The sequence below is a fragment of the Orcinus orca genome, chromosome 20, assembly GCF_937001465.1.
Source record: "Orcinus orca chromosome 20, mOrcOrc1.1, whole genome shotgun sequence".
Taxonomy (NCBI): Eukaryota; Metazoa; Chordata; class Mammalia; order Artiodactyla; family Delphinidae; genus Orcinus; species Orcinus orca.
Window position 1 is genome coordinate 34,307,796 of NC_064578.1, and position 27,093 is coordinate 34,334,888.

Sequence of the window (27,093 nt, forward strand, 5' to 3'; positions counted from 1 at the left end):
CTGGGAATTGCCTCTAATCTCTCTTCTGCCTTCCCTCTGCAGATGGTGACGACGACCCACAACTCTCCTGGGTGGCCTCGTCTCCCTCCAGCAAGGATGTTGCGTCCCCCACGCAGATGATCGGAGATGGGTGTGACCTGGGCCTGGGTGAGGAGGAAGGGGGCACGGGCCTGCCGTACCCTTGCCAGTTCTGCGACAAGTCCTTCATCCGCCTGAGCTACCTGAAGAGGCACGAGCAGATCCACAGCGACAAGCTGCCGTTCAAGTGCACCTACTGCAGCCGCCTCTTCAAGCACAAGAGGAGCCGCGACCGGCACATCAAGCTGCACACGGGCGACAAGAAGTACCACTGCCACGAGTGCGAGGCGGCCTTCTCCCGCAGCGACCACCTGAAGATCCACCTGAAGACCCACAGCTCCAGCAAGCCCTTCAAGTGCACCGTCTGCAAGCGCGGCTTCTCCTCCACCAGCTCGCTGCAGAGCCACATGCAGGCCCACAAGAAGAACAAGGAGCACCTGGCCAAGTCGGAGAAGGAGGCCAAGAAGGACGACTTCATGTGCGACTACTGCGAGGACACCTTCAGCCAGACCGAGGAGCTGGAGAAGCACGTGCTCACCCGCCACCCCCAGCTCTCCGAGAAGGCCGACCTGCAGTGCATCCACTGCCCCGAGGTCTTCGTCGACGAGAACACGCTGCTCGCCCACATCCACCAAGTCCACGCCAACCAGAAACACAAGTGCCCCATGTGCCCCGAGCAGTTCTCCTCGGTGGAGGGCGTCTACTGCCACCTGGACAGCCACCGGCAGCCTGACTCCAGCAACCACAGCGTCAGCCCTGACCCCGTGCTGGGCAGCGTGGCCTCCATGAGCAGCGCCACTCCAGACTCCAGCGCCTCCGTGGAGCGAGGCTCCACGCCGGACTCCACCTTGAAGCCGCTGCGGGGCCAGAAGAAGATGCGGGATGACGGGCAGGGCTGGTCCAAGGTGGTCTACAGCTGCCCCTATTGCTCCAAGCGGGACTTTAACAGCCTGGCCGTGCTGGAGATCCACCTGAAGACCATCCACGCGGACAAGCCACAGCAGAGCCACACGTGTCAGATCTGCCTAGACTCCATGCCCACCCTCTACAACCTCAACGAGCACGTCCGCAAGCTGCACAAGAACCACGCCTACCCCGTGATGCAGTTCAGTAACATCTCCGCCTTCCACTGCAACTACTGCCCCGAGATGTTCGCCGACATCAACAGCCTGCAGGAGCACATCCGCGTCTCCCACTGCGGCCCCAACTCCAACCCGCCCGACGGCAGTAACGCCTTCTTCTGCAACCAGTGCTCCATGGGATTCCTGACCGAGTCCTCCCTCACCGAGCACATCCAGCAGGCCCACTGCAGCGTCGGCAGCACCAAGCTGGAGTCCCCGGTCGTGCAGCCTGCGCAGTCCTTCATGGAGGTCTATTCCTGCCCCTACTGCACCAACTCGCCCATCTTCGGCTCCATCCTGAAGCTCACCAAGCACATCAAGGAGAACCACAAGAACATCCCGCTGGCCCACAGCAAGAAGTCCAAGGCGGAGCAGAGCCCCGTCTCATCTGACGTGGAGGTGTCGTCCCCGAAGCGGCAGCGGCTCTCGGTGAGCGCCAACTCCATCTCCAACGGCGAGTATCCCTGTAATCAGTGCGACCTCAAGTTCTCCAACTTTGAGAGCTTCCAGACCCACCTGAAGCTGCACCTGGAGCTGCTGCTGCGTAAGCAGGCGTGCCCCCAGTGCAAAGAGGACTTCGACTCCCAGGAATCCCTCCTGCAGCACCTGACGGTGCACTACATGACCACGTCGACCCACTACGTGTGCGAGAGCTGCGACAAGCAGTTCTCCTCGGTGGACGACCTGCAGAAGCACCTGCTGGACATGCACACCTTCGTGCTCTACCACTGCACCCTGTGTCAGGAGGTCTTTGACTCCAAGGTGTCCATCCAGGTGCACCTGGCGGTGAAGCACAGCAACGAGAAGAAGATGTACCGCTGCACGGCCTGCAACTGGGACTTCCGCAAGGAGGCCGACCTGCAGGTGCACGTCAAACACAGCCACCTGGGCAACCCGGCCAAGGCACACAAGTGCATCTTCTGCGGGGAGACCTTCAGCACCGAGGTGGAACTGCAGTGCCACATCACTACGCACAGCAAGAAGTACAACTGCAAGTTCTGCAGCAAGGCCTTCCATGCCATCATCCTGCTGGAGAAGCACCTGCGGGAGAAGCACTGCGTGTTTGACGCGGCCACCGAGAACGGCACGGCCAACGGGGTGCCCCCGGCTACCGCCAAGAAGGCCGAGCCGGCCGACCTGCAGGGCATGCTGCTGAAGAACCCCGAGGCGCCCAACAGCCACGAGGCGAGCGAGGATGACGTGGACGCGTCAGAACCCATGTACGGCTGCGATATCTGCGGGGCGGCCTACACCATGGAGGTGCTGCTGCAGAACCACAGGCTGCGGGACCACAACATCCGGCCAGGCGAGGACGACGGCTCCCGGAAGAAGGCTGAGTTCATCAAGGGCAGCCACAAGTGCAACGTGTGCTCACGGACTTTCTTCTCGGAGAATGGCCTCCGGGAGCACCTGCAGACGCACCGGGGCCCTGCCAAGCACTACATGTGCCCCATCTGTGGCGAGCGCTTCCCCTCGCTGCTGACGCTCACTGAGCACAAGGTGACCCACAGCAAGAGCCTGGACACGGGCACCTGCCGCATCTGCAAGATGCCCCTGCAGAGCGAGGAGGAGTTCATCGAGCACTGCCAGATGCACCCCGACCTGCGCAACTCCCTCACAGGCTTCCGCTGTGTGGTCTGCATGCAGACGGTCACCTCCACGCTCGAGCTCAAGATCCATGGCACCTTCCACATGCAGAAGCTGGCGGGCAGCTCGGCTGCGTCCTCCCCCAACGGCCAGGGGCTGCAGAAGCTGTACAAGTGCGCCCTGTGCCTCAAAGAGTTTCGCAGCAAGCAGGACCTGGTGAAGCTCGACGTCAACGGGCTCCCCTATGGCCTCTGCGCCGGCTGCATGGCCCGCAGCTCCAACGGACAGGTGGGTGGCCTGGCCCCGCCCGAGCCTGCCGACCGGCCCTGCGCCGGCCTCCGCTGCCCCGAGTGCAGCGTCAAGTTCGAGAGCGCCGAGGACCTGGAGAGCCACATGCAGGTGGACCACCGTGACCTCACTCCAGAGACCAGTGGGCCCCGGAAAGGCGCCCAGACGTCGCCAGTGCCCCGGGTAAGTGCAGCCTACCCGAGCCTGGACCTTGCTCCTTGGGGCTCCGCTCATGCCCAGAGGAGCCCCCGTGCTGAGCTCTGTGTTGCCCGGTGGCGTTCCCTCTAGTAGCCCAGAGAAGCAGCGCCGTTGTGCAGCGGTTAAGCACGTCTGATTGCAGTAGACTCTGAGTTCAAACCCCAGTGTTGCCATTTCCCTTCCTGTGTGACATGGCATTTATCTTCCTGGGCCTCATTTGTCAAGGGCTCGTCTGTAAAATGGGAATAATAATTGTCTCGACTTCATAGAATTGTTATGAGGGGCCCGTGGCATAATGTAGATAAAAGGCTGATGCAGTGAGCGCTTCCTCAGGGTTGGTCGTCTTGGTCATTGATCGCGGGGTGGACTTATGCACACACTTATTGGGTCTTCTTGGGCAAGTGACTCTGTTCTCTAGGCTTTAGATTTAGGGATCCTTTGACAATTTATGGAGATAATATACACATAAAGGGCCTGGAACCTGGCACTTAGGGCCCGGTCACGCTAGCAGTTACCACCAGCTGATACTATTACCATCAACGGCATCACTATAGCCAGTGCAGTTGCTGGTACATGGAAGGCCCTAGGAATGTTTCCAGTTACTGTTATCGTTAATGACTGACTGATGATTGATCAAAATTGTCCTGTGCACCCTTTATTTTGGGGGTGCCTGACAGCTAAGGAGAGTCAGAAACGGTCCCTGCCTTGGGGGCTATGAGGTCAGGGGGAGCCGCAGGCCCATAACCAGTGGGTTTCGATGAGGCAGGGGAAGTCTGAGCTACTGGTGGGTCCACATGGGCCCTGGGAATGGTGACCAAGGGGCACCGGCCAGTGGGCCTGGAGGCTGCATGACCCTCAGGTGTCAGAACGGGCCCGGGGGTTCCCATCAAGTCTGTGTTGTCTGTTTCCAGACCGAGGAGATGCCAAGCAGATCTCGGGGGTATCTTTCCCTGGAGAGCCACTGCTGGTACCACTGGCAGGGGGGCAGGATTTGGGGAAGGGCCACCTGCCACAGGTTCCTGCTGGAAGACAGGGATGTCTGCTGAGGGTGTTTCACTGTGGGATCAGAACTGGGGCCCGGAACTCCGGGATTTTGAGGGGGAGAGAGAGTGAGAGAGAAGGATGGCGGGAGAGGCTGAAGGGAGAATCTGCAGTGGGGGCCCCTAAGGGGTCTCCTGGCCAGCTGCCCACAGAGGCCAGCGAGCCAGAGGCCCTGACCAAGATCACCCAGCTGCAGAGGGAAACGTCTGAATGAGGATAGAGCTGTGTGTCCAGCTGGGGCCTGAGGCCTCTCCTCAAAGCCCCGTCTGTAGCAGAGAGCTCCTTTTAGAGGTGATTCATTGGTTGATTAAATTTGTCCTGAGCGCCCATTATTTCTGGTGTGTCTGGCAGCCAAGGAGAGTCAGAAATGGGCCACTTTCTTAAGGCCTTATGACTGAGCAAAGCCTTCTAGGTAAGGGTCCAGTGGTCACCCTTCAGAGGTCCTGAGCACAGTGCGGTCACGGCTGCGCAGCTCTGTCCCCCTGAGCCTCAGCTTTCTGCCAGCCAGTGTGGGTGGATTGGGGAGGATTTGGGCCCTGGAGTCAGATGGCCTGCGTTAAAATCTCCCCCTTCCAGTACCCACTTATGATTTGACCTCTCTGGGCTTCGGTCCTCACCTGTAAAGCCAGAGGGTAATAGCAGTACCGCTAGTAATAGCAATTGCAATAGTGTCTACTTCCAAAGCTGGCATCACCTGCGAGGGACCGGGCGGTCGTTCTGCTTTTCTAACCAGCCTCTGCTCTGGTTGGCCGGCGCGTGTTCCTGCTCAGTTGTCAAATACTGTGACTGTCTCCCTGCTGACCTCAGTGTTTTGCCCTGAGGATTAAATGAGTAAAGACGTGCTGGGCATGTAGCAACCACACTTGTTGTTTTCCCGTTTATAATCACACCTCACATTTATTGAGGAATAAGGATGTACCAGGCACACCCAGGCACTTCCTATCTATTTAATCCTTACAACGCTCACTTTACAGATGAGGAAAAGGAGGCAAGGAGCAATTAGGTAGTTTGCTGTGAGCCCCGCAGTTTAAAGAAGCAGAGAAGGGATTGGAGCCCAGGGAGTGTGTGGTGCCCCAGCCCGAGCTCTTGACCAGCCCTTCAGCTAGCACCTCTGGAGCCCATCCTAGTTGCAAGGGTGGGGTCCAGGGCGGTCAGCCCGGTGCTCATGCGGTGGGACAGTGTGGCATGGCCGGGCCCCTGCATACCCTTCTCCCAGGTGCGCTCCAGCCCCATCCCTGCCCACACTGGGGCTCCTGCCAGCCATGGGGCTGCTTCTAGCGTCCCCAGAGCCTTTGGCTATTGAAGGCGGGATCCTGTATCAAGTACTACTTCGTAAAACCCCTACTGTGTGGGCACCCACTCTTATATTGTTTCCATGGCAACACCCTGGACCTTTGCCATGACCTTGGCTTTGGTACAGAGGGGGCCCAGACTCAGAAAGGTGGAGCCACGTGCCCGAGGATGCACAGCTGTGCGTGGGAGTGCGGAACTACGAACCCGAGGGGGCTTGTTTTCTGGGAGCCTGGAAGGCCTTCCTCTCCCTGTTCCTGGTCTTGTGAGAGAGAAGGGAGCTGGAACTCACATCTAGAGGCCTGGGCAGATGGGCCATTTGCAGAAAGGAGCTAGACAAAGCCCGGGTACCTCCCCAGCGGAGGCACAGCCTCTGGGGCGTCGCCCCCTGCCTGGACACGCCTGGGGGCAGGGGCCCAGCTGTCTGTTCGCCCGCCCCTCCCTCCCCTAGGGCTCACACATACAAGAGCAGACTCTGGGGGCTGCACAGGGGCTTGGGGGCTGGCAGGCCTGGACCCTCGGGAGTGTATCCATAGCAACCAGCTCTCTGAGGACTGGGTTCCCATGGGGCCGAGGCTGCTGTTGGCTGGAGCGAAGCGGTGAGGTTTCCGCCTCCCCCTCTGTTTACGGGTAATAACAACATCACCCCAATTCCAGCCCCTTGTGGGCAGACCCCGGCCCTCATCGACTCACCAAATTGCCACGGTGCCCCGTCCGGTGTGGGGTGGGGAGGTAGACTGGGTGCTTTCACACTCCATCTTCCTGCAGGGTAAACAGACAGCCAGGTTCACGGGCTTGTTCAGGTGACAGCTTTCCGTCACCCAGAGCAGGGCTGTGTGGGGTGGTCTTGGCGTGGAGCCAAGAACGGCAGCTCAGACAGTGGCTCTGGTGGGCGCCTGCCTGGGGTCCAGTCCCAGCTCTCCTGATCACCGGCGCTACGCTTTGACCAAATGATTTAGCCTCTTGACACTCCACTTTCTCCGTCCCTAAAGAGGAGCTTGCAGAGTCATTCAGAAGAGACAGTGCCTGCACGTAGTAGGCTCATGATAGGTGCTCAGTAAATGTGAGTTGCGATCATGATACGGGAATTCAGTGGCAGTGGCTGTCTTTCCCCTCTTCTTCCCTTTCCCTCTCCACATCCTCAGGCATGTTCTCTTCCTGCCCCGGGACCCTCTGGGGTTGCTCGGGCCACGCTGGGGAAGGCAGCCCTCGCTTAGGTGCCAGGGTTCAGCGTTGGCTCTCCTGGGCTGGGCCCCGGGGGAGGCGCTTATGCAGAGGAGGTGCTTTGAATGCCAAGTTCTAGTTTTCTGTGATTACGTCTCCTAGCGGGGGCTGAACCTGCAGAGGAGGATGGGGTCTTTGGGGGATAGCAAGAGGGAGACGGACCCAGAGGAGGTGTTGAGGGGAGGATGGGGGGCAGCAGGAGGTAGACAGAGTGAGAATCCTCGCCTGCTCTCCCCGTGCTGTGTTCCACAGCCTGGCCTGGGCGCCTGCTCCTCCGGACCCTGGGCATCCCTGGTCTCACATGCAAGGCCCAAAGGGCCCTCTTTGGGTGGGGGCATATGGGTATACATGTGCCTTAGTGAGTGCTGTGCTGGTGAACCTGTGTGTGTGCAGGTGTGTGTACGCCTGACTGTGAATGTGCGTGTGTATACCTATGAGTCTACATGTGTGTCCACAAGGGTCAGTGCACACCCTTGTGCCATAAGTCGCTTGTGCATCCGTGGGTGCATTGGGGAGCGATGGGTGTGATGGCTGTCAGGGTTCCAGGGAGAGAACTGAAAGCGTGTGTGTTACTGGGGATGCTCCTTGAACTTGTGGTCCATGAGGATGTCTCCACTTCTCTGGGGGTGTTGCACTTATGTGTCTGTGTTACAGGGAGCAAGTGGTTTGCTGTGTGTAGGGGTTGTGGGTGTGTGTGAGGGTCTTGCGTGTTGGTGGTGAGTTGGGGCGAGGTATGTAGGATGTTTGCAAGTCTGTGTGTATATCCTCACATGCGTGTCCGTGCCTGTGCATACGCGCTTTGTGTGTGCGTGTGAACGCCCAGGCTCTTTGGTCAGCAGCTCCTGTGACCACTCCCCTGGGATTCCCCGGGAGCCTGTTGCCCCACGAGGCAGGGCCCAGTCCTCTTCCTGCCACTGAGGGGGGACGTTTGGGGGTACCCTGTCGTCCTGCCCAGGCAGGCTCCTGTGCTTTCAAGCACAGTGAACTTGCTTCATTCATCTGCCCCGCGGAGGAATAGCACTTTGATCGTGAACTGCCCCCCGCAGCGGTCTGGACAGCCGTGGCCGTGGCCGTGGCCTCTAGAGACTTCCAGCCAAGGAGGTGGGGGGCACAGTCTCCCTTGTCCAGCAGGGTCCTCTGGGCTTCCTCCACGTGGAGCTTCCTGGGGCGTGCTCCATTCTTGCCTTTACTTACTTCACTCATTCATTCATTCAGTCATCCATTTAAGCATCGAGGACCCTTATACTTGCCGGGCAGAGTGGGTGAGGGACACATGTGAGAGGGAATGAATGATTTTGATGGTGGAGAAACCCAGGGTCCTTCCTCTCCATGAGCACAGACGAGGAGTTGAGCGGAGGTGGGTGCTTTGGGACTGTGCCCTTCAGAAGACTTCAGTCCCTGCTGTCTCTTCTGGCCTGAAATCTCCTCTGCCTGTTGTGAGGCTCCCCTGTTCTGTCCCCACCAGACTCACCCATTACTCCCGGGTGTTTCCGTGCCGAATGCCTGCTTCCGGGCCCAGCGCTGTGGCTGCTCTGAGGACATACTGAACGCCCAGGTCTCCCAAAGCACTGGGAGCAAGGCCCTCTGGTCTTATCAGCACGGGTCCTGGAGCCCCAGCGGGGACCCTGCCTGGAGCCCGGAGCTCCCAGCACCAGCTGGTCCAGTTGTTTCTCCATTCCTTTATTCAACAGTCTCTCAGCAGCAGTGGGAATCATGATGAAAGTTCAGTACTTATTAGGCACTCGCTCTGCGCTGGGCCCTGTGTTGGGTGGTGGGGATCCAGGATCCCTAGTCACCGTGGGATGACTTCTCTTTGTCCCTTCTGCCCTCATAGAGGGCGTGGCACATGTTATTTCACAACTTTGCTCATTTGTTCCACAAATGCTTCCTAAGCACGCAGTCCTTTCTGGGACCCCACAGGTGGACAGAACGCGTCCTGGCCCTCTGGGTGCGCACACTGCAGTGCGAGCAAACAAATCAATTGGCCACGGCAAAATCGTATGCGGAGCAACTAGGTGCTTTCAGCATAAGCTCAGGGGCCTGGGCAGATCCTAAACTCACTCTGGGGTGGGAAGAAAAGGCTTCTCAGAAGAGGTGCGATTTGAACAGAGTCCTCAAGGATGGAGAGGGTGTTCCAGGTGGAGGAAACGGCATAGGCCCGGAGGTGAGGCCAGGCCCTTCAGAAGAACTGCAGCTTCGGGTGGGGCTGAGGTGGGGCTGCGACAGCTGAGCCCTCTGGTGGTTCGTCCTGGCTGCGTCGTTGAGGGTTGGGTCTCAGCGCTCAGCCAGGAAATCCAGAGTCTTGCCCTCTTTTCCAGAGGTCGAGGGAGGCCCCATCATCCCAGGACCCAAAGTAGTCTTCAGAAAACTTGGATATTTTGATTCCCATACCACCCCTCCCTCTTCCTAAAAACGCACAGCCACAGCCCTTCCCCCACTCAGGCAACACACCTCTGTCCACGGTGGGCTGGTTTCACACTGAAGCTCCACTCTTTGGAACCAGTCTTCGAGAAGCTTTGAAACTTTTCACGTTCTCCATTTTTCTGCCCCCCTCCCCACAAAAGCAGTTGGTAGTAGCTCCCCGTGTGTGGAAGCCAGCTGTAGGATCACCCGGGGCCTTGTGTGTCTAGGACAGATGAGGAATTCTTCATTCACCCCTGAGTGTCAGAGCTGATGGAAGCAGTCTCCCCTGCTTGGCCCCTTGGTTCTTAGGGTAGGTAAATAGATGAGAGAGGAGTTGGATGGGTGCAAAGAGAGATGAATGGATGGGTGGATGGATGGATGGATGGATGGGTGGATGGATGGGTGGCTAGATGAATGAATGGGGGTGTGTGTGTGTGTTTAGACAGATGGGTGGGTAGACAGGGGGTAGGTAGACAGTGATGGGTAGACAGATGGATGAACAGACGGATGGATGAGTGGATGCAGCAGGCATAGATGGGTGGAAGATGGGTAGATGGATTTGAGCATACCCCAAGCAGAACAGCCTGCCTCAGCTTCCTTTCTGTGGTTCTGCTGTGTGCCCTCACCTTGGGATGGGGCAGGTTCCCCGGGTCGAGCAGAGGAGCAGCTCCCTTGCAGTGGAGCCTGTCCCCACGTCCCCAGGCTGAATCTGAGCTGGATGCAGAGGCAGGTGGGGAGAGAATGGCCTGGAGAGAACTGGGAGTGGATCAGAGCCATTCTGGGAAGTCTTGAGCCATGGCCTCCTGGAACTTTTGCTTTCTGCTCTGTTCTGCAACCTGGCTGTCTAATTCCTTTCCTTTTGGTTTCCAAACAGAAGAAGACGTACCAGTGCATCAAGTGTCAGATGACCTTCGAGAACGAGAGAGAGATCCAAATCCACGTTGCCAACCACATGATTGGTAAGCACGCGTCTCCTCCCACCTGTGCTGCGGCCGCTCCTCGGGGTTGAAATGTTTGGTTCCAATCATCATTTCACTGGCTTGTAGCTCAAAGGATAGAGTCACTGCTGCTGTTTCTGCGACATTTCAAATGGGACTAAAAACGTCAGAACTGGAGCACTTTCTCCACCCGAACCTTCTTTTCGCGCGGCTCCACTCCCATTGCAGTCCAACTTTTGACACTCTCTTCCATTTCCCAGCATAAATTTCCCTCCATTTCTGAAATGAAGTGCTTTCCAGTTGTCAAGCACTCAGGGGCAATTACGCTTCAATTTCGTATGTCATGGCATCAAATAGATTTAACTGCTCACGTTTCCCCACGAAACGTGGGGAATTCCTCAGGCACATTGTCAAAACAGAATGCTTACAGAGTTATTCCGCTGCTTTTCCCATTCCTCTTCAAGCGGTCTTGGACTTTGGGAAATTCAGCCTTTAAAGAAGGGAGCTTTCCACGTCCCAGCGTGTTCCCACTTGGCCCGAGGGATGGAGGGAAGCCTTGAGGTCTTACTTGCCTTCTGTGGGTGGCTGTGGTCTCCCTGGCGGCTAGGGAGGCCCTCGCTATAAGAGAGGGCACAGCGGATTTCTGGTGGCATGGGGCTAGCCCAGGGGGTGGGTTTGGCAGTGAGGGCCTCGAGAACTTCTGGAATCTTGGTGCCCTGGGTCTTTGGCGGAAGCGTGATCACCTTCTCCAAGACTCCCGCAGTCTGAGTGATGAAAGATCAGGCCTGGGTTGAGCATCCCGACCCTGACTTTCTCTCCATTTTTGTGCCTCTCACATGTTCTCATTAGAGTCTTAACAACAGCCATGCCAGCAGACTGCTGCTTTACAAAACCCTTGATCGCGTACATTAAAAAAAGGTCCACTTAAGCGTCCACCTCAGTGGATCCTCACGAGCTGAGCACACTTGGGTAACCAACACCCAGGTGAAGAAGCAGACCGTTCCTGCATCCCAGAACCACCCTCGGCCCCCTCCAGCCCCTTCCCCCACCAACAGAAGGGCCTCAGCATCGTGATGCTAACACCATAGGTTACTTGTAGTTGTTTTGCGTTTTATGTAAATGAGATCGCACCGTCTCTGCTCACTTGTGTCTGGTGCCTTTTGCTTGTTCCTGTTAGCGCCTGTGGTTGGACATTGCCCCTTCCCACGGGTGTATGATATTCCATTGTGGGAACACATCACCGTTTATCTGTTCTTGATACACATACTGATGGGCATCTGGGTAGTTTCCTTTGTGGAATTGTTTCAAATACTGTGCTGCTGTGACCATTCTTGTATGGGTCGTTGGTAGACGCTCACATGCGGTTTTAATGGGAATATCTCTCCGACTGAAATTGGTGGGTCATGATGTGAGTAGGCTCCCCTTCAGTAGATACAGATGAATACACTTCCAAAGTGGTCGGTTGTATGAAGTCTCCCTCCCACCTCAGCCTGTGAGAGTTGTTCCGCATCTGTGCCGTCATCCACACTGTACCTAATAAGGCCCTTCTTCAGTGGAGCTGTGCTCAGGGTGGCTGCGGTCCCCTGGTCCCCGCCAGCTGCTGCTCAGTGAGTTTGGGTACCTAGCGTCCCGGTGACTCGGGGCAGGTCCCCTGAAGGCGCTGAGCACAACTGGGTGCCTGGTGGGGCTCCCTCAATGACGAGGGGACATGAGAAGCACGGGAGGGGCAGGGGACCCTGGGAATTCAGCCCGGCAGGAAGGCTGGTGCCTTTTTAGTTCCTTCTGTGTGAGAGGCCCCTGCTGAAGTAGAAGAAGGAAACTACTCTGTCCGTCACTGGCTGCTGAGCGCTTTCACGGCAGTGTCAGGGAGGTGAAGACGAAGATATCTAAAAACGTTTGCTTTTGCAGCAGGTGTTAATGTGCGCTCTTGTTTGTAAGTACCAAGGTCGAGAGGCTGACTAATTGGACCACGGTGAGTTCAAAGGTGTTCTCCCCGCCTCCTTTCTCCCTTCCACCTTTCCTTTTGCGCAGCACCTGGAAGCTGGGTGTCCACAGGTGGAAGGCGAGGGCTTGCTCTTAACTAGAGTGGTGGAAGATGTGAAAGGAGGGTTTGATTGGCACTTGGGTCTCTGTGTGAGCAGAGGGCGGGGTCCTGCAAGAAGTCCCGGCTGGTGGCTGGAAAGGGCCCCTCACCAGGCTCGCTCGGCAGTGCCGTGAGCTGGCCTGTTCTCAGGATGCGCGGGGTGTGGGGACCTGGAGAGCAGGCAGCAAGAGCTGTTGGTCTCAGAGCCTGAGCGTCCAGGCAAGACGTTTATGCAGCTGCACGAGGTCTCACATGCAGGCCCTTGGCTCATGGCCATGAGGCGCGGACCAGGGACCTGCTGGAGCTGCACCTCTGCTGGCAGGGCTGTATCTCCCCTCTCTCTGCCCTGCCCCCCTCACCTGCCCTTCCTTCCCTGACCTCATCACCTCCATCAATCAAAGAACGTTGAGCATGTGCTGCATGTAGAGACCTGGGGTGGTCCCTGTGGGTGATAGAGGGTGAAGGGGACATGGCCCCTGCCCTCAGAGACCTCACAGCATCCCGCAGAAGACACCGCAGCACCACTCTGTGCAGTGGAGGGAGGTCACACTGGGTGAGGATGCTAACAGCTGCCGTGGACTGAGCCCCACCACAGGCCGGGTACTTACGTAGCTTCTAGTTCTCCACCTCACAGAGGAGGTTTAATGACTTACCCAAGTTCTTCCAGCCAGGAAATAGCAGAGCCAGGGTCTGAATAAAAACCAGGCTCCCTCCACTGTGTGTGGCTCCCTCCACTGTGTGTGGCTCCCCTGCCAGGGCCTGTGGTGGGAGAGACCCAGCCCTACCCTCAGGGGCTTCCTGTCCATGGGGGAGGCTGGTGGGCATCCAGTAAGCACAGTATAGTGAGGTGGATGCTTCTGGAACAGGGACTGCTGGATCCAAATAAGTCCATCAGGAAGGCCTGGGTATTGAAAGGTAAGGAGGCGTTTTCTCTGTGGTTTAGGGCCATCCCTGGCAAAGGGAGCAGCTTAGCAATGAAGGACAGTTGCTAGAGAACAGGGCCCTCGGAGAGCTGATTGTAAGGAAGAAGCAGGTCCTTGAAGGATGTGCTGTGGTTCGGCTGAGAAGGTGGGAAGCAGCATCTGTGGGAGGACTGTAGGTGAGCAAAGCTCAGAGGCAGGGGCAGAGGAGGTGGCTGGGGAGTGGACGAGCCCGACTTGACTAGGGTGGAGGCATCGCACGTTGTAATGTCATGGGCAGTGAGGGTGGGGAGGTGGCTTGGGGCTGGACCATGGAGGGCCTTGAAGCCCAGGTTAAGGGATTCAGGTTTGGACTTGACCCTGTAGGCTGGGGTCCAAATCTGGGGGCCCCTTGGTGGGTGTTTTATTTGGTTTCCCTTGAGAACCAGGAGAGGTGGCAGCCATGGCCCATATTCCCACAGAGCACAGTTGATGGGAGCTGGGCAGCAGCTGGAACCACAGGCCCCACCAGTCCCTGTTGTGAGTTGGGGGGATGCTTTGCTCATTTGTGGCCCCTGCCTGGCCCCTGCGGGCACCTGAGTGTACAACCTTGGGCTTACACGCTAGGGAGCCATTGAAGGTTTTGGAGCAGAGTATGGCCTGGTTGTAGCTGGGTGCTTTGGGGAGATTAATCTGGGTGCAGTGTTGAGGGGGAAGAAAATGGGATGAGAGGGCACGGTATGGACAACTAAGTGGGAAGGTATCAGAACAAGGTTTAATAGAAATCCTTGAAAAAGTAAGCCAACGAACAGAAAACAATAGTTAAATTCAACAGAAGAAAAGTAATGGATCTGATGAAGATGATTATTGAATTTAAGATGTCTAGAGACTGGAACTTAATGGAACGATTCTAGGACAGATAATACTTGGGAGAAGTTAATATCTGATGGAATGTTTGCTTTGTTTATTGTCTGTATGCCTTTAAAAAATAAACTCATTATGCAAAAAAAAGAAGCAAAAAAACCCAGAGACCTGCCCCGTCTGGTCCAGAGGTGAGGGAATGAGGCAGGGAGGGAAGGGAGGAGGGAGGTGATGGAACTTATATTTGGCCTGTGCTGTGTGCCTGTTGGCCCTGGTGGCTTGGGGAAGGTGGCGGGAGTGACTGTGGGAGGTGTGAATGGAAGAGAAGCAGGTGCGCGAGCTCTGGCTGGGGGCTGGCGCTGCAGCCCCGGTAGACACTGTCCAGTGTCCCTGTGGACAGCTTCCCCTGCTAAATGGCCCGAGCCCAGAGTGGCTGCCTGGAGCTGGCGGGGGTGAAAGCCCCCCTTAGTGGCACCGAGGGTACTCGGCACATAGACGTGACGCTGTTCAGCTTGGTGGCGTTCTCATGAACTTGGGGCACCGGGGGTCTGAGGCAGGCCTCCCCAGGGACCTGGACTGTGGGAGCCCACCCCCGGGGGATGCTAAACTGACCTTTTTATAGCGGGGTGGGGGGGTGCCTCATCGTGGCTTTGCAGCCTCCAGACCCCGGGAGTTACGATGACTCAGGGACATGTCTCCTTGGAAACATTTTCCCAGCACCCCTCTCCTGGCTGCCGCTGGTGAGGGCGTGATTTGGAGCTGATCGAAAGGCAAGGGTCTTTTGAAACCTTTCAGTGGCGGGGTCTCCTTTGAAATCCCCCCTCCCCACAGACAATGAGGCCCCCCTTCTCTGGGCTTCCCCCAGCTTTTGAAATGGTTTTAGACACTCCCTCCCTGAGCAGGCACATCAAAAACTTGGAGCAGTCCACAGTTCTGTTCTGTGACCTCCTGCGGGGACGACCTGGCTCCACCCAGCTGCCCCTTCCTCACCTCCCCCTGCGCCCCTCTCCCCCGAGATCCGCCCCCCCCGACACCCTGGAAAATGGCTCTGCGGGAGGCCCCCGCCTTGGGCTCCCCGGGGCCTGCTGAGGGAGAGCTGAGGAAGGCTTGTGGGGGGCCTGGCCCAGAGACAGGGCCCCCCGATGGCTGGAGGATGAGCGTCTCCCCATGTGTGTTGGGCGTGTTCTGTACAAGACGTGAACAGCCCCCCCCCCAGGGCACTTGGGGCCTCAGAGCCCCGGGAAGCTAGTCCGCCTGCTCTCTCCTCATCTCCTCATCCGCTCGCAGACCTCTCCCCTCCCGGTCTCTGTCAGGCCGATGGCTGGACGAGGGGTCTGAGAACTTGTCCTTGAAATAACGAACTTGCTATGACCCAGGTTGGCCCCAAGGGAGTGACTCAGCCTCTGGGCCCTGGTGTCCTAACTCAGGGCTTCACAGGCCCCTGGGGGGAGCCCCGAGGAGGGGCAGAGCTGGGAAGGGACAGTCCTTGGGGGAACTTGTCAGGGACGTTTGCCCTCCGTGTCCTTGGAAAGTGGCTGTGGACCCTCTGGCAGGCAGCCAGGCCAGAGCTGGTCCCGTCCCGGTGGGGCATTAGTCATTCTGAAGATGTTATTTTCTTGGTCACGTCAGCCTCTTTCCCTGGGTGCCTCTTAAGGCCTGGGCTTTGCTGTCGGCAGTGAAGAAATGGGGGGCATTTGGAAGATCAACCTCTCCCACCTCCTGCTCAGGCCTTTAAAATGCCCCCCATGCTAGGCGGGTGGTTCTTGTCTGTCTTCCTGATACTGTGGCAGGATGGGCCCTGGTCCACCTAGAGGGGAAGGGTCTGCTCAGGGTGTGTGTGTGTGTGTGTGTGTGTGTGCGTGTGTGTGTGTGTGTGTGTTGGAGAGAGAGGGAGATTTTCTGCCTTCTAAGTCTTGAAGAAGCACATCCCAGGAGACATGTTGAAACCCACCTTTCAGACCAGGTACCCCCTCTTTCTGAGGCTGTTTCCACACCCAGGACCCTTGCTGAAGACCTGGCCTGCAGTATTTTTGGAGAGGAAGGAAGGTCTGGTGTGGAAATCAGTGTTTCGCCCTCACACCAGGGAAATCCAAAACCCTCAAATATGACTGAAGAGAAAAACATGTGAAAAGGAAAAGGAAAAGGAAAGGGAAAAAAAGGTTCCTGTGCCTTTCTGTTGGGAACACATCTTGCTGAGCAGGGCTGTGCTAGCTCTTTTGTGGTGCTTTTGATTCAGGTAACACCACACACCCAAAACATCTGTCTAACCTTAATATGTGATAAAACTGTCTCCCTCTGCCCCCAGAGATCACGTTTCAAGTTCTGGGACTGTTCTGTCAGGATAACAAGCTTGTACAGAGAGCCTATCATCTAATTCTTTCTTCTTCTTCTCCCCCTCCCCTCTCTCCTTCTTCTCTTCCTCCTTCTTTATCCCCCAGGTAGGGCACAGTCACTTCCCTCCTTAACAGCCCCCATGGATGAGGGAACTCACTTTCCCTGACTTTGAATCTCATTGGTTGGTTTAAGGAGGCTGTTGATCAAGTACTTTGGTCTATGAAGAATCCGTCATTTCTGGATTTTAAAATAGTGGAAATTTTCTCATTTTGATCGATTTCATCCTTTTTATAAGGCCCTCCATAGGTGGGTTTCTTTGAATAGTAACCTCAGTTCAGTAAACGTGATTGAGATCCTCAGTGAGGAACCGCTAGCCAAGTTGGGAAGGGGGTAACCTGAAAGGGTAAGTTAATATCATGTCACTAAGTCTAAGATACAGAAGCTCAAAGGACAGGCATGTTGCCCAATCTGGGCATTCCAGGAAAGCTTTCAGGAGGAGATGACACCTAATCAGGCTCCTAGAAGGTGGAAGGTAAGGTGGGAGGGGCCTTCCAGGCAGAGAAAATAGCATAATCCAGTTCATAGAGAAGAGGCCCATGTAGTTTGTGGGGAAATTGTAGACAATTCAGTATCACTACAGAATAAATTTTGAGGCAGGAGTTAGGTGGGTCACAGAAAAGGCTGCAGTAGAGTAGGTGAGAGAAGATGAGGATATTGGTTAGGAGGGTGTGGCTTGGAGAAACACTTGAGAGGCAAAACCAGCAGGATTTGGGAATTGAATGGAAATGGGAAGTAAGAGAAGTTAGGAATGACTCCAAGGTCCCAGGCGACCAGCTTCTGAGTGACAGGTAGAAGATGATACCATGCCTGAAGAAGAGCTATTGGGGGTTAGCAAAGAAGGTGATGATTCCAGTAGGGATCGTTACCATCTAACAGGACTTACTGAGTATCAGGCCCTGCTGCCAATATCTACATGTGTTATCACATTTAACCCCGCGACAGCTTATGAGAGGGGCATTGTTGTTCTCCCCATTTTGTACACGGGGAATTGAGGGGATGTGTCCAGTGTCAGTAAGCTGCAGGTGGGGGATTTGAACTCAGGCAGTGTGATTTCAGAGCCTGGAATCCTCTTAACGCCTACACCTGGAGGCCCATCACACTTAGTTAGCTCGAGTTTGTTGGCAATTTGGCCTTGCAGGAGCTGCCTGTGGCCTATCTGAATGTTGGTGTCTGGCCAGCAGTTGGCCGCATGGGTGGGGAGCTCAGGAGGAAGGCCTTGGCTGGAGGAGAGGTTTGAAGGCCTCAGCACAGATGGTGAGGCAGCTGGGAGAAGGGAGGGGCATGAGGAGCGTGGGGTCATCTATACCCAGACAGCAAAGTACTTCTGGGCAGCAGTGTGAGGGGCCACAGAGAGGCCCATGGAGGCAGGCTGAATGGGGTCTGCTGGACTGTCCTGAGGATGAGCACCGTCCGTGAAATCAGATGGAGGAACACGTTGAGGAGAGGTGGGGAGACCAGCAGTGTAGACTTGAATTTCCAGGTTCCAGACTGGGAAGGAAGGGCAGAAGACAGGAGCCGAGGGGTCCAAGGGTCAGAGGAAGCTTTTGCATTTTGAAGAGGGAAAGACCAGAGTATGTTTCTAGGCTAAGAGGAGAGAGCCAGCAGGGAGCAGAGGAAGGATGGAGAAGAGATAGCGATGGAGCCAGTCCTGGAGGGTCAGGGCCTGGGGCCTTGACACCATCTTGATGGGCCAGCCCGCAGGCACGGCCTTCTTCACGTGCTCTCCGTGCCGTGGACTTGGAGGCCCGTGTTGTTGAGTTGACTTTGTTGGATGCCCTTTACGGTCATTTGACTGCTTGGGCGCAGCTGACATGTGAGCAGTTTCCCTTGCATCTGCTTCTGGCTGAGCCTCACTGGAGTGACGGCAGAAAACAAGGGCCCTGCAACTCCAGGGCTTGGCCTGCTCTGTTCTGAGCTCCTAGTAGGTGCCAGAGTCTCACACTGGGCTGTGGATGCCTGTCCAGGGCTCCCTTCGTCACGGGTCCCTGGGCTTCAGTGCGGAGGAAGTGGGAGGCCTCCTCTTCTGACTGCAGATCCCTGCCCTGAAGGAGTCGGGGTGTCCCTCACTGGCTGACCGGTCTCACAGATGCCCCACCGGGTGCAGTTTCCAGCCCATTTCCCTGGGGAAACCGAGGCAGGGAGAAGGGAAGTGATTCCCCAAAGACACACTGTGAGTCGTGATCCTGACTTGCAGTAAGAATCCAGGGTTGCTGATGGGAGTGTTTTCTAAACAAAGACGCTTTATTAGGAAGTTACTGATTTTAGTTTATCCAGAAGATCTTTATTAAGCACCAACAGTTTGCTCAATCTTTTGTAGATATGAATATTAATTAGAAACGTGCACACGTGTGCACACACACATAGAATGTAGAACTCTACAGTGAATCAGAGTGGTTAAGAGCACTTCCAGCTCATGGTTAACTAAGTTATTTGGCCTTTTGTATGCTTCAGCTCCACATCTATAAAATGCCCTCATCTTAACATAGCTGTACTAACATAGCAGTTTAGGCAGGTCTCGTTCAGTGACACGTCAGGGATGCAACTCACACTGACTACAACATTCAAAAGAGAGTTATTGGCTAATGTAACTGAAAAGTCTGGGGATACATTAGGTAGCTGGCTTCAGGCATGGCTGGATCCAGGGGTTTTTAAGAAAGTCATCACCAATCTATCTTTCTTCCACCTCCTCTCAGCTCTGCTTTCTCTTTGTTGCCTTCATTCCCAGGTGGGATCCCCTGGTGCCAGTGACAGACAGCAGCTCCCCACTCAGTGGTCCCAGCAAAGAGGGGCATGTGCTTCTTCATCAGCAGAAGAGGTTTCAGGACCAAGGCTTACTGCCTCAGAAGCGTCCTAAAGCTGCCCAGGAGGCAATCATTGTAGCCAGGGAGTTGGAGTGGGTTGACTGGTTGCGCTGGCACTACCCACCCTCCCTGGACGCTGAGGTGGGCCAGTATCTGCCCCTCGTCCCCCCACAGTGGGAATGGGGAGGGTGATCTTGAAAAGAGAAAGGGTATCTATTTTTCACAAGGAGGGGGCTGCACAAACAGTAGAGGGTCACCACCCCTACCTTTTGGGGGCTGTTTGAAGAATTAATGACTTAAAATATATGACAAGTGCCCAGCACATGTAAGTTCTTAGTAAGTGGTAGCTATTAATATTAATATTATTATTATTAGTCCCTGTGGCAGGGACTCATTAAAGATAATGACGCTGCTGCTAGAGCCCTTGTTTAGAGAGGATGGACTGAGCCCCTCTGTGACCACGCTGAGCCTACAATCCCAGGTGCCAGTCCGTGGCAGCTCAGAGGTTGCTGCTGAGGGCTTCCTGGAGGATGAAGACTGGCCCTCTGCCTTTACCAAGTTCCAAGGAGCTGTGCCTGCAGGATAGCTCCAGAAGGGGTAGCTTTCATCAGACGGGTTTATTCATTTACTCCTTCATTCATTCAGCACTTTTTTTTCTTTCCTGAACACCTACTCTGTGCCAGGTACTAGGCGTAGATGTTGCAGTAAGACAGACCAAGTGCCTGCAATCCTGGAGCTAGTGGGGATCAACTGTTGAACAAGAAAACAAATTAAAAATCCCGACTCTTTCAGAAAGTGATATGTTCTGTGAAGAAGAGAAGGGGCAACCACGTGTGTCCAGGAACAGCGTAAAAACGTATGACCGGCAATGGCCTGGCTAGGAGGTGACTTTGGCTGAGAGCGAGGGCCCGGACTAGTTTTAGTTTTGATCAGATGCATGACTGCCCACCGACCTGGACACCTGAGCCTGCTGCTGTGCATGCCCTTCCCCCACAGGAAGGGGAGATCCTAGAGGGTGGTGACACATCGTGGTGAGAGCAGCCCCGGGTGCCCAGGGGACAGCCTGGGGTTAATCGAGTGCTGCTTCTAGTGCCTAAAGGGGCCCCTCCCCAACCTCGGATGGTCTGTCAGGCTCCCTCCAGCCCGGATCAGCACTGGAGACTCAAGCATCCACTCTTTTGCCCTTTTTCTGGATTCTTTGTGGACCACCCACAAAGGATCCTTTCACCAGAGCTCCATAAACCCAGCAGCTTGGGAACCTCCCATGCTAGTGTCTGCCTTCCCCCTCTCTTAAGGCACTGCCCAGTCTGGGGCATCTTTGTGGTCCCCCGGCATCCCTTTGCCTGCTGTCTGGCCTCTCTCCTTAAGTCTTTCTTACTCCTCCCTGGGTCCACCCTCCCCCTTTCAGTCTACAGCCCCCAGCTGCCTCCAGATGCCTGTGTCCTGTATTTCCCTCCTAGGGTTTCCAGATTTAGCAAATAAAAATACAGGCCGGCTGGTTAAATTTGAATTCCAAATGAACAACAAATAATTTTTTAGTCTAAGTGTGTCTCCAATATTGTTTGGGACATACTTAGGCTAAAAAGTTATGCGTTGCTTATCTGAAGTTCAGATTTAACCAGCTATCCTGTATTTAATCTGGCAACCCCATGTCCTTTCCCTCACAGTTCCTATGCCTCAAGCCAGAGAGCTTGGGGAAGCACAGTGGTGCTCCCACCCCACCTTCTTTTAAAGCTTTTTATGGTCCTCTTTTCATCCTTATAAAATTATTAACTATAAAAAATTAAACTTTTAATTTTGAGATAACTGGAGATTCAGTTTCCTCTAACCGTAACAATTTGTAAAATAAGAAGTACAGTATCACAACTAAGATACTGACACCCATACACTTCCAGCTACAGAACATTCCCATCACACAAGAATCCTTCATGCTTTCCTTTTAAAGCCATAGCCACTTGCATCCTGCCCCCGCTCCTTCCTTAACCTCTGGAAATCACTAATCTGTTCTCCATTTCCATATTTCTGTCATTTCAAGAATGTTATATAAATGGAATCATATGTAAGTCTACATGATCTTTGGGATAAATTCCAGGAGTACAGTTGCTGGGCCTATAGCACTTGAATGTATGACTTTTTAAGAACTGCCAAACTTTTCGAGAGTAGCTGTGCCATTTTACATTGCCACCAGCAAGTTTCTCCACATCCTCACCAGCGTTCGGTTCGTCACTATTTCTAATTTTAACCGATCTGATAGGTAGGTGGTGATATCTTATTGTGGTTTTAATGTGTATTTCCCTAATGGCTCATGATGTTAAACATTTTTTCATGGGCTTATTTGCCATCTGTTTATCCTTTTTTTTTTTTTTTTTGCGGGCCTCTCACTGCTGTTGCCTCTCCCGTTGTGGAGCACAGGCTCTGGACGCGCAGGCTCAGCGGCCATGGCTCACGGGCCCAGCTGCTCCGCGGCACGTGGGATCCTCCCGGACCGGGGCACGAACCCGTGTGCCGTGCATCGGCAGGCGGACTCTCAACCACTGCGCCACCAGGGAAGCCCTGTTTATCCTTTTTGATGAAAAGCATTTTTATATCTTTTGCCTATTTTCTAATTGGATTGTTTACTTTTTTGTGGTTGACGTTTGGAGTTCTTGTATATTCTAGATACTAGTCCTTTGTCAGATATGTGGTTTGCAGACGTTTCCTCTTGGTCTGTAGCTTGTCTTTTCATCTTCTTAAGTGGGTCTTTTGTAGAGTAAAAGTTTTAAAGTTTGATGAAGTCCAAATTATCAATTTTTCCTTTATGGCTCCAAGTCTTTGGTTTCCAGTTTAAGAACTCTATGCCTAATCCTAAATCCCAAAGATTTTTTCCTATTTTTTTCAAATAAGTTTTATAATTTTACATTTAAGTCCATGATCCATTTTGAGTTAATTTTTATATAAATTTGGGTTGAGTACCACCCACCCCCATGTCCAGTTGCTCCTGGACCATTTTTTGTAAAGACTGTAATTCTTCCATTGAACTGTTAATTATCAGTTGGGCATGTTTGTGAGGATCTGTTTCTGGTTTGCATTGATCTATGTGTCTATTCCTCTGTCAATATGACACAGTCTTAATTGCTATAGCTGTTTAAGTCTTGAAATCGGACTGAATCCTCCTTTTTTATTGTTCTTTTTCAAAATTGTTTTATTATTTTTATTTTTATTTTTTGCGGTACGCGGGCCTCTCACTGTTGTGGCCTCTCCCGTTGCGGAGCACGGGCTTCTGACGCGCAGGCTCAGTGGCCATGGCTCACGGGCCCAGCTGCTCCATGGCATGTGGGATCTTCCCGGACCGGGGCACGAACCCGTGTCCCCTGCATCGGCAGGCGGACTCTCAACCACTGCGCCACCAGGGAAGCCCGTAGGTTTTTTATAGATACTCTTTACCAGGTTAAGGAACTTCTCTATTTCTGTTTTCCTAAGAGTTTTTATCATGATTGGGTGTTGAATTTTGTCAATTTTTTTTTTTTTTAGAAGATGTTGGGGGTAGGAGTTTATTAATTAATTAATTTATTTTGCTGTGTTGGGTCTTCGTTTCTGTGCGAGGACTTTCTCTAGTTATGGCAAGCGGGGGCCACTCTTCATCGCAGTGTGTGGGCCTCTCACTGTCGCGGCCTCTCTTGTTGCGGAGCACAGGCTCCAGACGCGCAGGCTCAGTAGTTGTGGCTCACGGGCCCAGCCGCTCCACGGCATGTGGGATCTTCCCAGACCAGGACTCAAACCCGTGTCCCCTGCATTAGCAGGGAGACTCCCAACCACTGCGCCACCAGGGAAGCCCGAATTTTGTCAATTTTTTTAAAACTGCAGCTATTTATATGACCATGTGATTTTTCTTCTTTAGTCTGTTAATATAGTGGATTATACTGATTGATTTTTTTTTTTTTTTTTCGGTACGTGGCCTCTCACCGCTGTGGCCTCTCCCGCCGCGCAGCACAGGCTCCGGACGCACAGGCTCAGCGGCCATGGCTCACGGGCCTAGCTGCTCTGCGGCATGTGGGATCTTCCTGGATCGGGGCACAAACCCGTGTCCCCTGCATCGGCAGGCGGACTCTCAACCACTGTGCCACTAGGGAAGCCCTATATTGTTATATTTTAAGTGAGTTCCTTGTAGATAGAACATAGGTGGGCTACTCCCTGTCCTCATTCTGTCAGTATCTGTCTTTTCAATTTGTATATTTTGACCATTAATATTTAATGTAATTAATTATATGTTAGAGCTTAAGTTTGCCATTTTATATTTGTTTTCTGTCAGTTTTCTCTGCTTTTCATTTCTGTTTTCTACTTCCTGCCTTCCTGTGGGTTACTTGAATATTTTCAAGAATTTCATTTTGGTTAACCTGTTGTGTTTCTTTTTGTACAACTTTTAAAATGATTACTTAGGCATTACATTATATAAACATAGCTTACCAAAGTCTTCTGGTATCGTCATTTTACCAGTTCAAGTGAACTGGTAAAGACAACCAGATTATAAACCGTATTTATAATCTAATTGTTTAGAACATTTCTCCTACAAATATTTAGAACCATATCAGATAGTGGTAAATTTTTGCTTCAACCATCAAACATAATTTAGAAAACTCAAAAGAGGTAGAGAAATTATTGTATTTACCATAATTTTGTTTACTGTGTTTTCTTCCTACTTACAAGAATTCTTGTATCATTTCCTTTTCTATTTAGAGGAGTTCCTTTAGCTTTCTTTTTATTTTTCTTTTTGTTTCTTTTTTTTCTTTTTTTTTTTTTTTTACAGTAGGCATTCTGGTGACAAATTCTCTTAGTTTTCTTCATCTGAGGATGTCTTGATTTCCCCTTCATCCCTGATTGGTAGTTTTGCTGGATATAGATTTTGTGTTGCCAGTTCTTTCCTTTCAGCACTTGAAAAATATTGTACCACTTTCTTCTGGCTTCCATGGGTTTTGATGAGAAATCTGCTGTCATTTGAATTATTTTTCCACTGTGGTAAGGTGTCATTTTTCTTTCTCTGCTCTCAAATTTTTTCCTTTGTCTTTTTTTTCTTTTGAGTACTTTTTAAGTTCACCCCCTTTCTCCTCTCCTTCTAGGACTCTGACCACATGAATGTTAAAGTCTCATCAATCTCTGAGGCTCTTTTCATTAAAATAAATCTATTTGCTTTCTTTTGTTATGTCTTCCAGTTTGCCAATTCTTACCTCTGTTTCCCTCCTCCCTTCTGATGTTGAGCCCATCATTGATTTTTTAAAACTTTGTTTTTTTAATTTCTAAAATTTCCATTTAGTGCTTCTTTTTATCTTCTGTTTCTTTGCTGAGACTTTCTCTTTTTCCATTTGTTTCACACATGTTCATAATCGTTGGGAGTAGTCTATGATGGCTCCTTCAAATTCCTTGAGAGAGAACTGTAACTTCTCAGTCATCTCAGTTTTCGTATGTATGGATTGTCTTTTTCCATTCAATTTGAGATCTTCCTGGTTCTTGGTGGGACAAATGATTTTTGATTGAGGTGGGAAGAATTCCAGGTTAGTCTCCCTACTAGGTCTCCACTGATACCTCTTTGAATAGTGGGAGGAGTGCCTCATTCCTGTCCCCCACCTGACTTTCCCTGACACCAGGAGAATGGGTAGGTGCACCTTGCTACTGCTGGGTTGGGGTGGAAGTTCAGGCTCTCCAGATGGTCTCTAGTGACACCATGAGGAGGGGCCATGTTACTGCCCAGCAAGTATGAAAGTCTGGCTCCCTACTAGGCTTTTTTGACACTCTATGGATATGGGGTATTGGATGCCTTGTTACAGCCTTAAGAGCATGGAAATCTAGATGCCCTGCTCAGCCTTTGCTTGAATGGGTAGTGGGGAGGTAACACCTTTTCTATGGGTTTGGTTGGAGCAAGCTGTTATTGTCTACAAGTTTTCTGTCTTGCCAGGCTGTATACCTTTTCTGGTCCTTTGGCTAGAGAGCCCAGGCTTTTCTAGGGGCTTTTAAAATCTTATCTGTCGGTGTTTCCTGGTTGCCAACTGCTTGAGCTCCAATCTGAGATATATGAAGCAAAAGGAAAACCCAGGGTACTCACTACCATGTTGTTTGTTGGGTCCCAGTGTCCCTGGCTATTCTGCCTTCTTTTCTCCACCGTTCAGAATATTCTTATGTTTCTTTCATAATGTCCAGGGTTTTTATTTGTACTTAGCTGGAGGAATAGAGAAAATTATGTCCAGGGGAGAAATCTGGAAACTGAATAGGCAACTAAGCGTCTCGGGAACATTTGGAAAACATTGCTTTATTCCACAGCGACGTTTTTGCAAGGTTGCTGGGTCCAAGAGCTTGTGGGGAAATTGGAGCTTAGATCGGAGGTTTGTAGCTCAGACCTGGGCCAGGACCATTTTGAGGACCCTCCTCCTTCCCCTGCCTCCTCTTGTTTTGCAAGGGGAGAGAACAGTGGGCTGTGTGAGACCCTGGACTCACTGGTAGGTGGCAGTCATAAATCGAGCCCAGCAGCACCCAGTGTAAAGGTTGATACTAACGATACCTTGTTTCTGCATCCGTCCGGCTTTGCCTTTTGTTCTTTCCCCCTAATGATCCTTGTCACTCTGATTTTATCTCCTTAGGAGGTGATGAAGAAAGCCGGGGTGGGGTCCTACCTGACATATCACCTAGGTGCACTGATGGTATGAACCAGAAGTTGGCAAATGTGGGCCAGTATTGGTGCTTGAGGGTTAGGGAGCGATGCAATGGTGCAGTGCTGGAGATGTGGGGTGGTAGAATGATCTCAAATCCATGCAGCCGAGTGCTGGAAGCTGTCATGGGAATCGGGAGGGAGCAAACCAGGATTTGACTGGTCCTCTGGTTGTCTTGTCCCTTCAAAGGAGGGTAGCTCTTGCACAAACCTCACTTTTCCCACCTGGGCATTCTGAGCCCCCTCCCTAGTTGGCACCAGCAGAGTCTTAGGCAACTGTAGTGGAATTGTAGCACTTGGGTGGATACTGGAAAGTGGTGATGTTTCTGGGGCGGTGAGGCAAATAAAATCATGACAGATTGTTTTCAAAGCACCGAATGCAAAATTGTCAACACAAACATATTTCTGGACCGAACAGTCGAATGTGTGAATTAATTACGGACCTATTAAGAAGCAGAATTATTATTCATTTCAGGGACTAAAACAACCCTGCTGCCCAACCCTTTCACTCTGGGAGGAGGATTCCATGGGCTGCTCCTTTTAAAGTTTTAGGGGCTGGTAGAAATGCAAGAGACTCTGTAGCACAAACCTGGCTTCCAGCAGCCACTTCAGTTTTCATGATCTGTCCCCAGGATCTTTTTTTTTTTTCCGGTACGCGGTCCTCTCACTGTGTGGCCTCTCCCGTTGCGGAGCACAGGCTCCGGACGCGCAGGCTCAGCGGCCATGGCTCACGGGCCCAGCCGCTCCGCGGCATGTGGGATCTTCCCGGACCGGGGCACGAACCCGTGTCCCCTGCATCGGCAGGTGGACTCTCAACCGCTGCGCCACCAGGGAAGCCCTGTCCCCAGGATCTTGATTAGGGTTGGAGTCCCATCAAACGTCAACAAGCACTGGAAAGGGCCTGTAGCTTTAGGAGAAATCATTGTTTCTACTGGTAACATTGAGTCCTTAGAACATGCTGAGGGTGAGGGCCTCTGTCCACACTGCGCCCAGTTATCTTCCTGTGTCCACGTGCTTGGAATTCTGTGGGCTGTTCTCCACACACAGGGCTGCAGTGAGCCACAAGAGGCACCTTTCAAGCGTACGGGTGCTGCAAAACCACTTCACTGGGCGACGTTTCATGAAGGATTTCTAATAAGGGGTAGCCTCCTAAAAAATAACCCCCACAGACACACATACAAACACACACACAGACACACCCCCCCCTCAGCATT

General features: G+C 53.0%; 1 protein-coding gene across 1 annotated transcript in view; it reads left to right on the forward strand.

Moving 5' to 3' along the window:
* Nucleotides 1-27,093, forward strand: part of ZNF423 (zinc finger protein 423) — a 329,315-nt gene that overhangs the window by 190,673 nt on the left and 111,549 nt on the right. The window contains exons 4-5 of the mRNA XM_004264880.3: nt 43-3,257; nt 10,105-10,189. Coding sequence (XP_004264928.1) covers nt 43-3,257; nt 10,105-10,189 — 3,300 coding nt within the window. The remainder of the gene's footprint in view (nt 1-42; nt 3,258-10,104; nt 10,190-27,093) is intronic.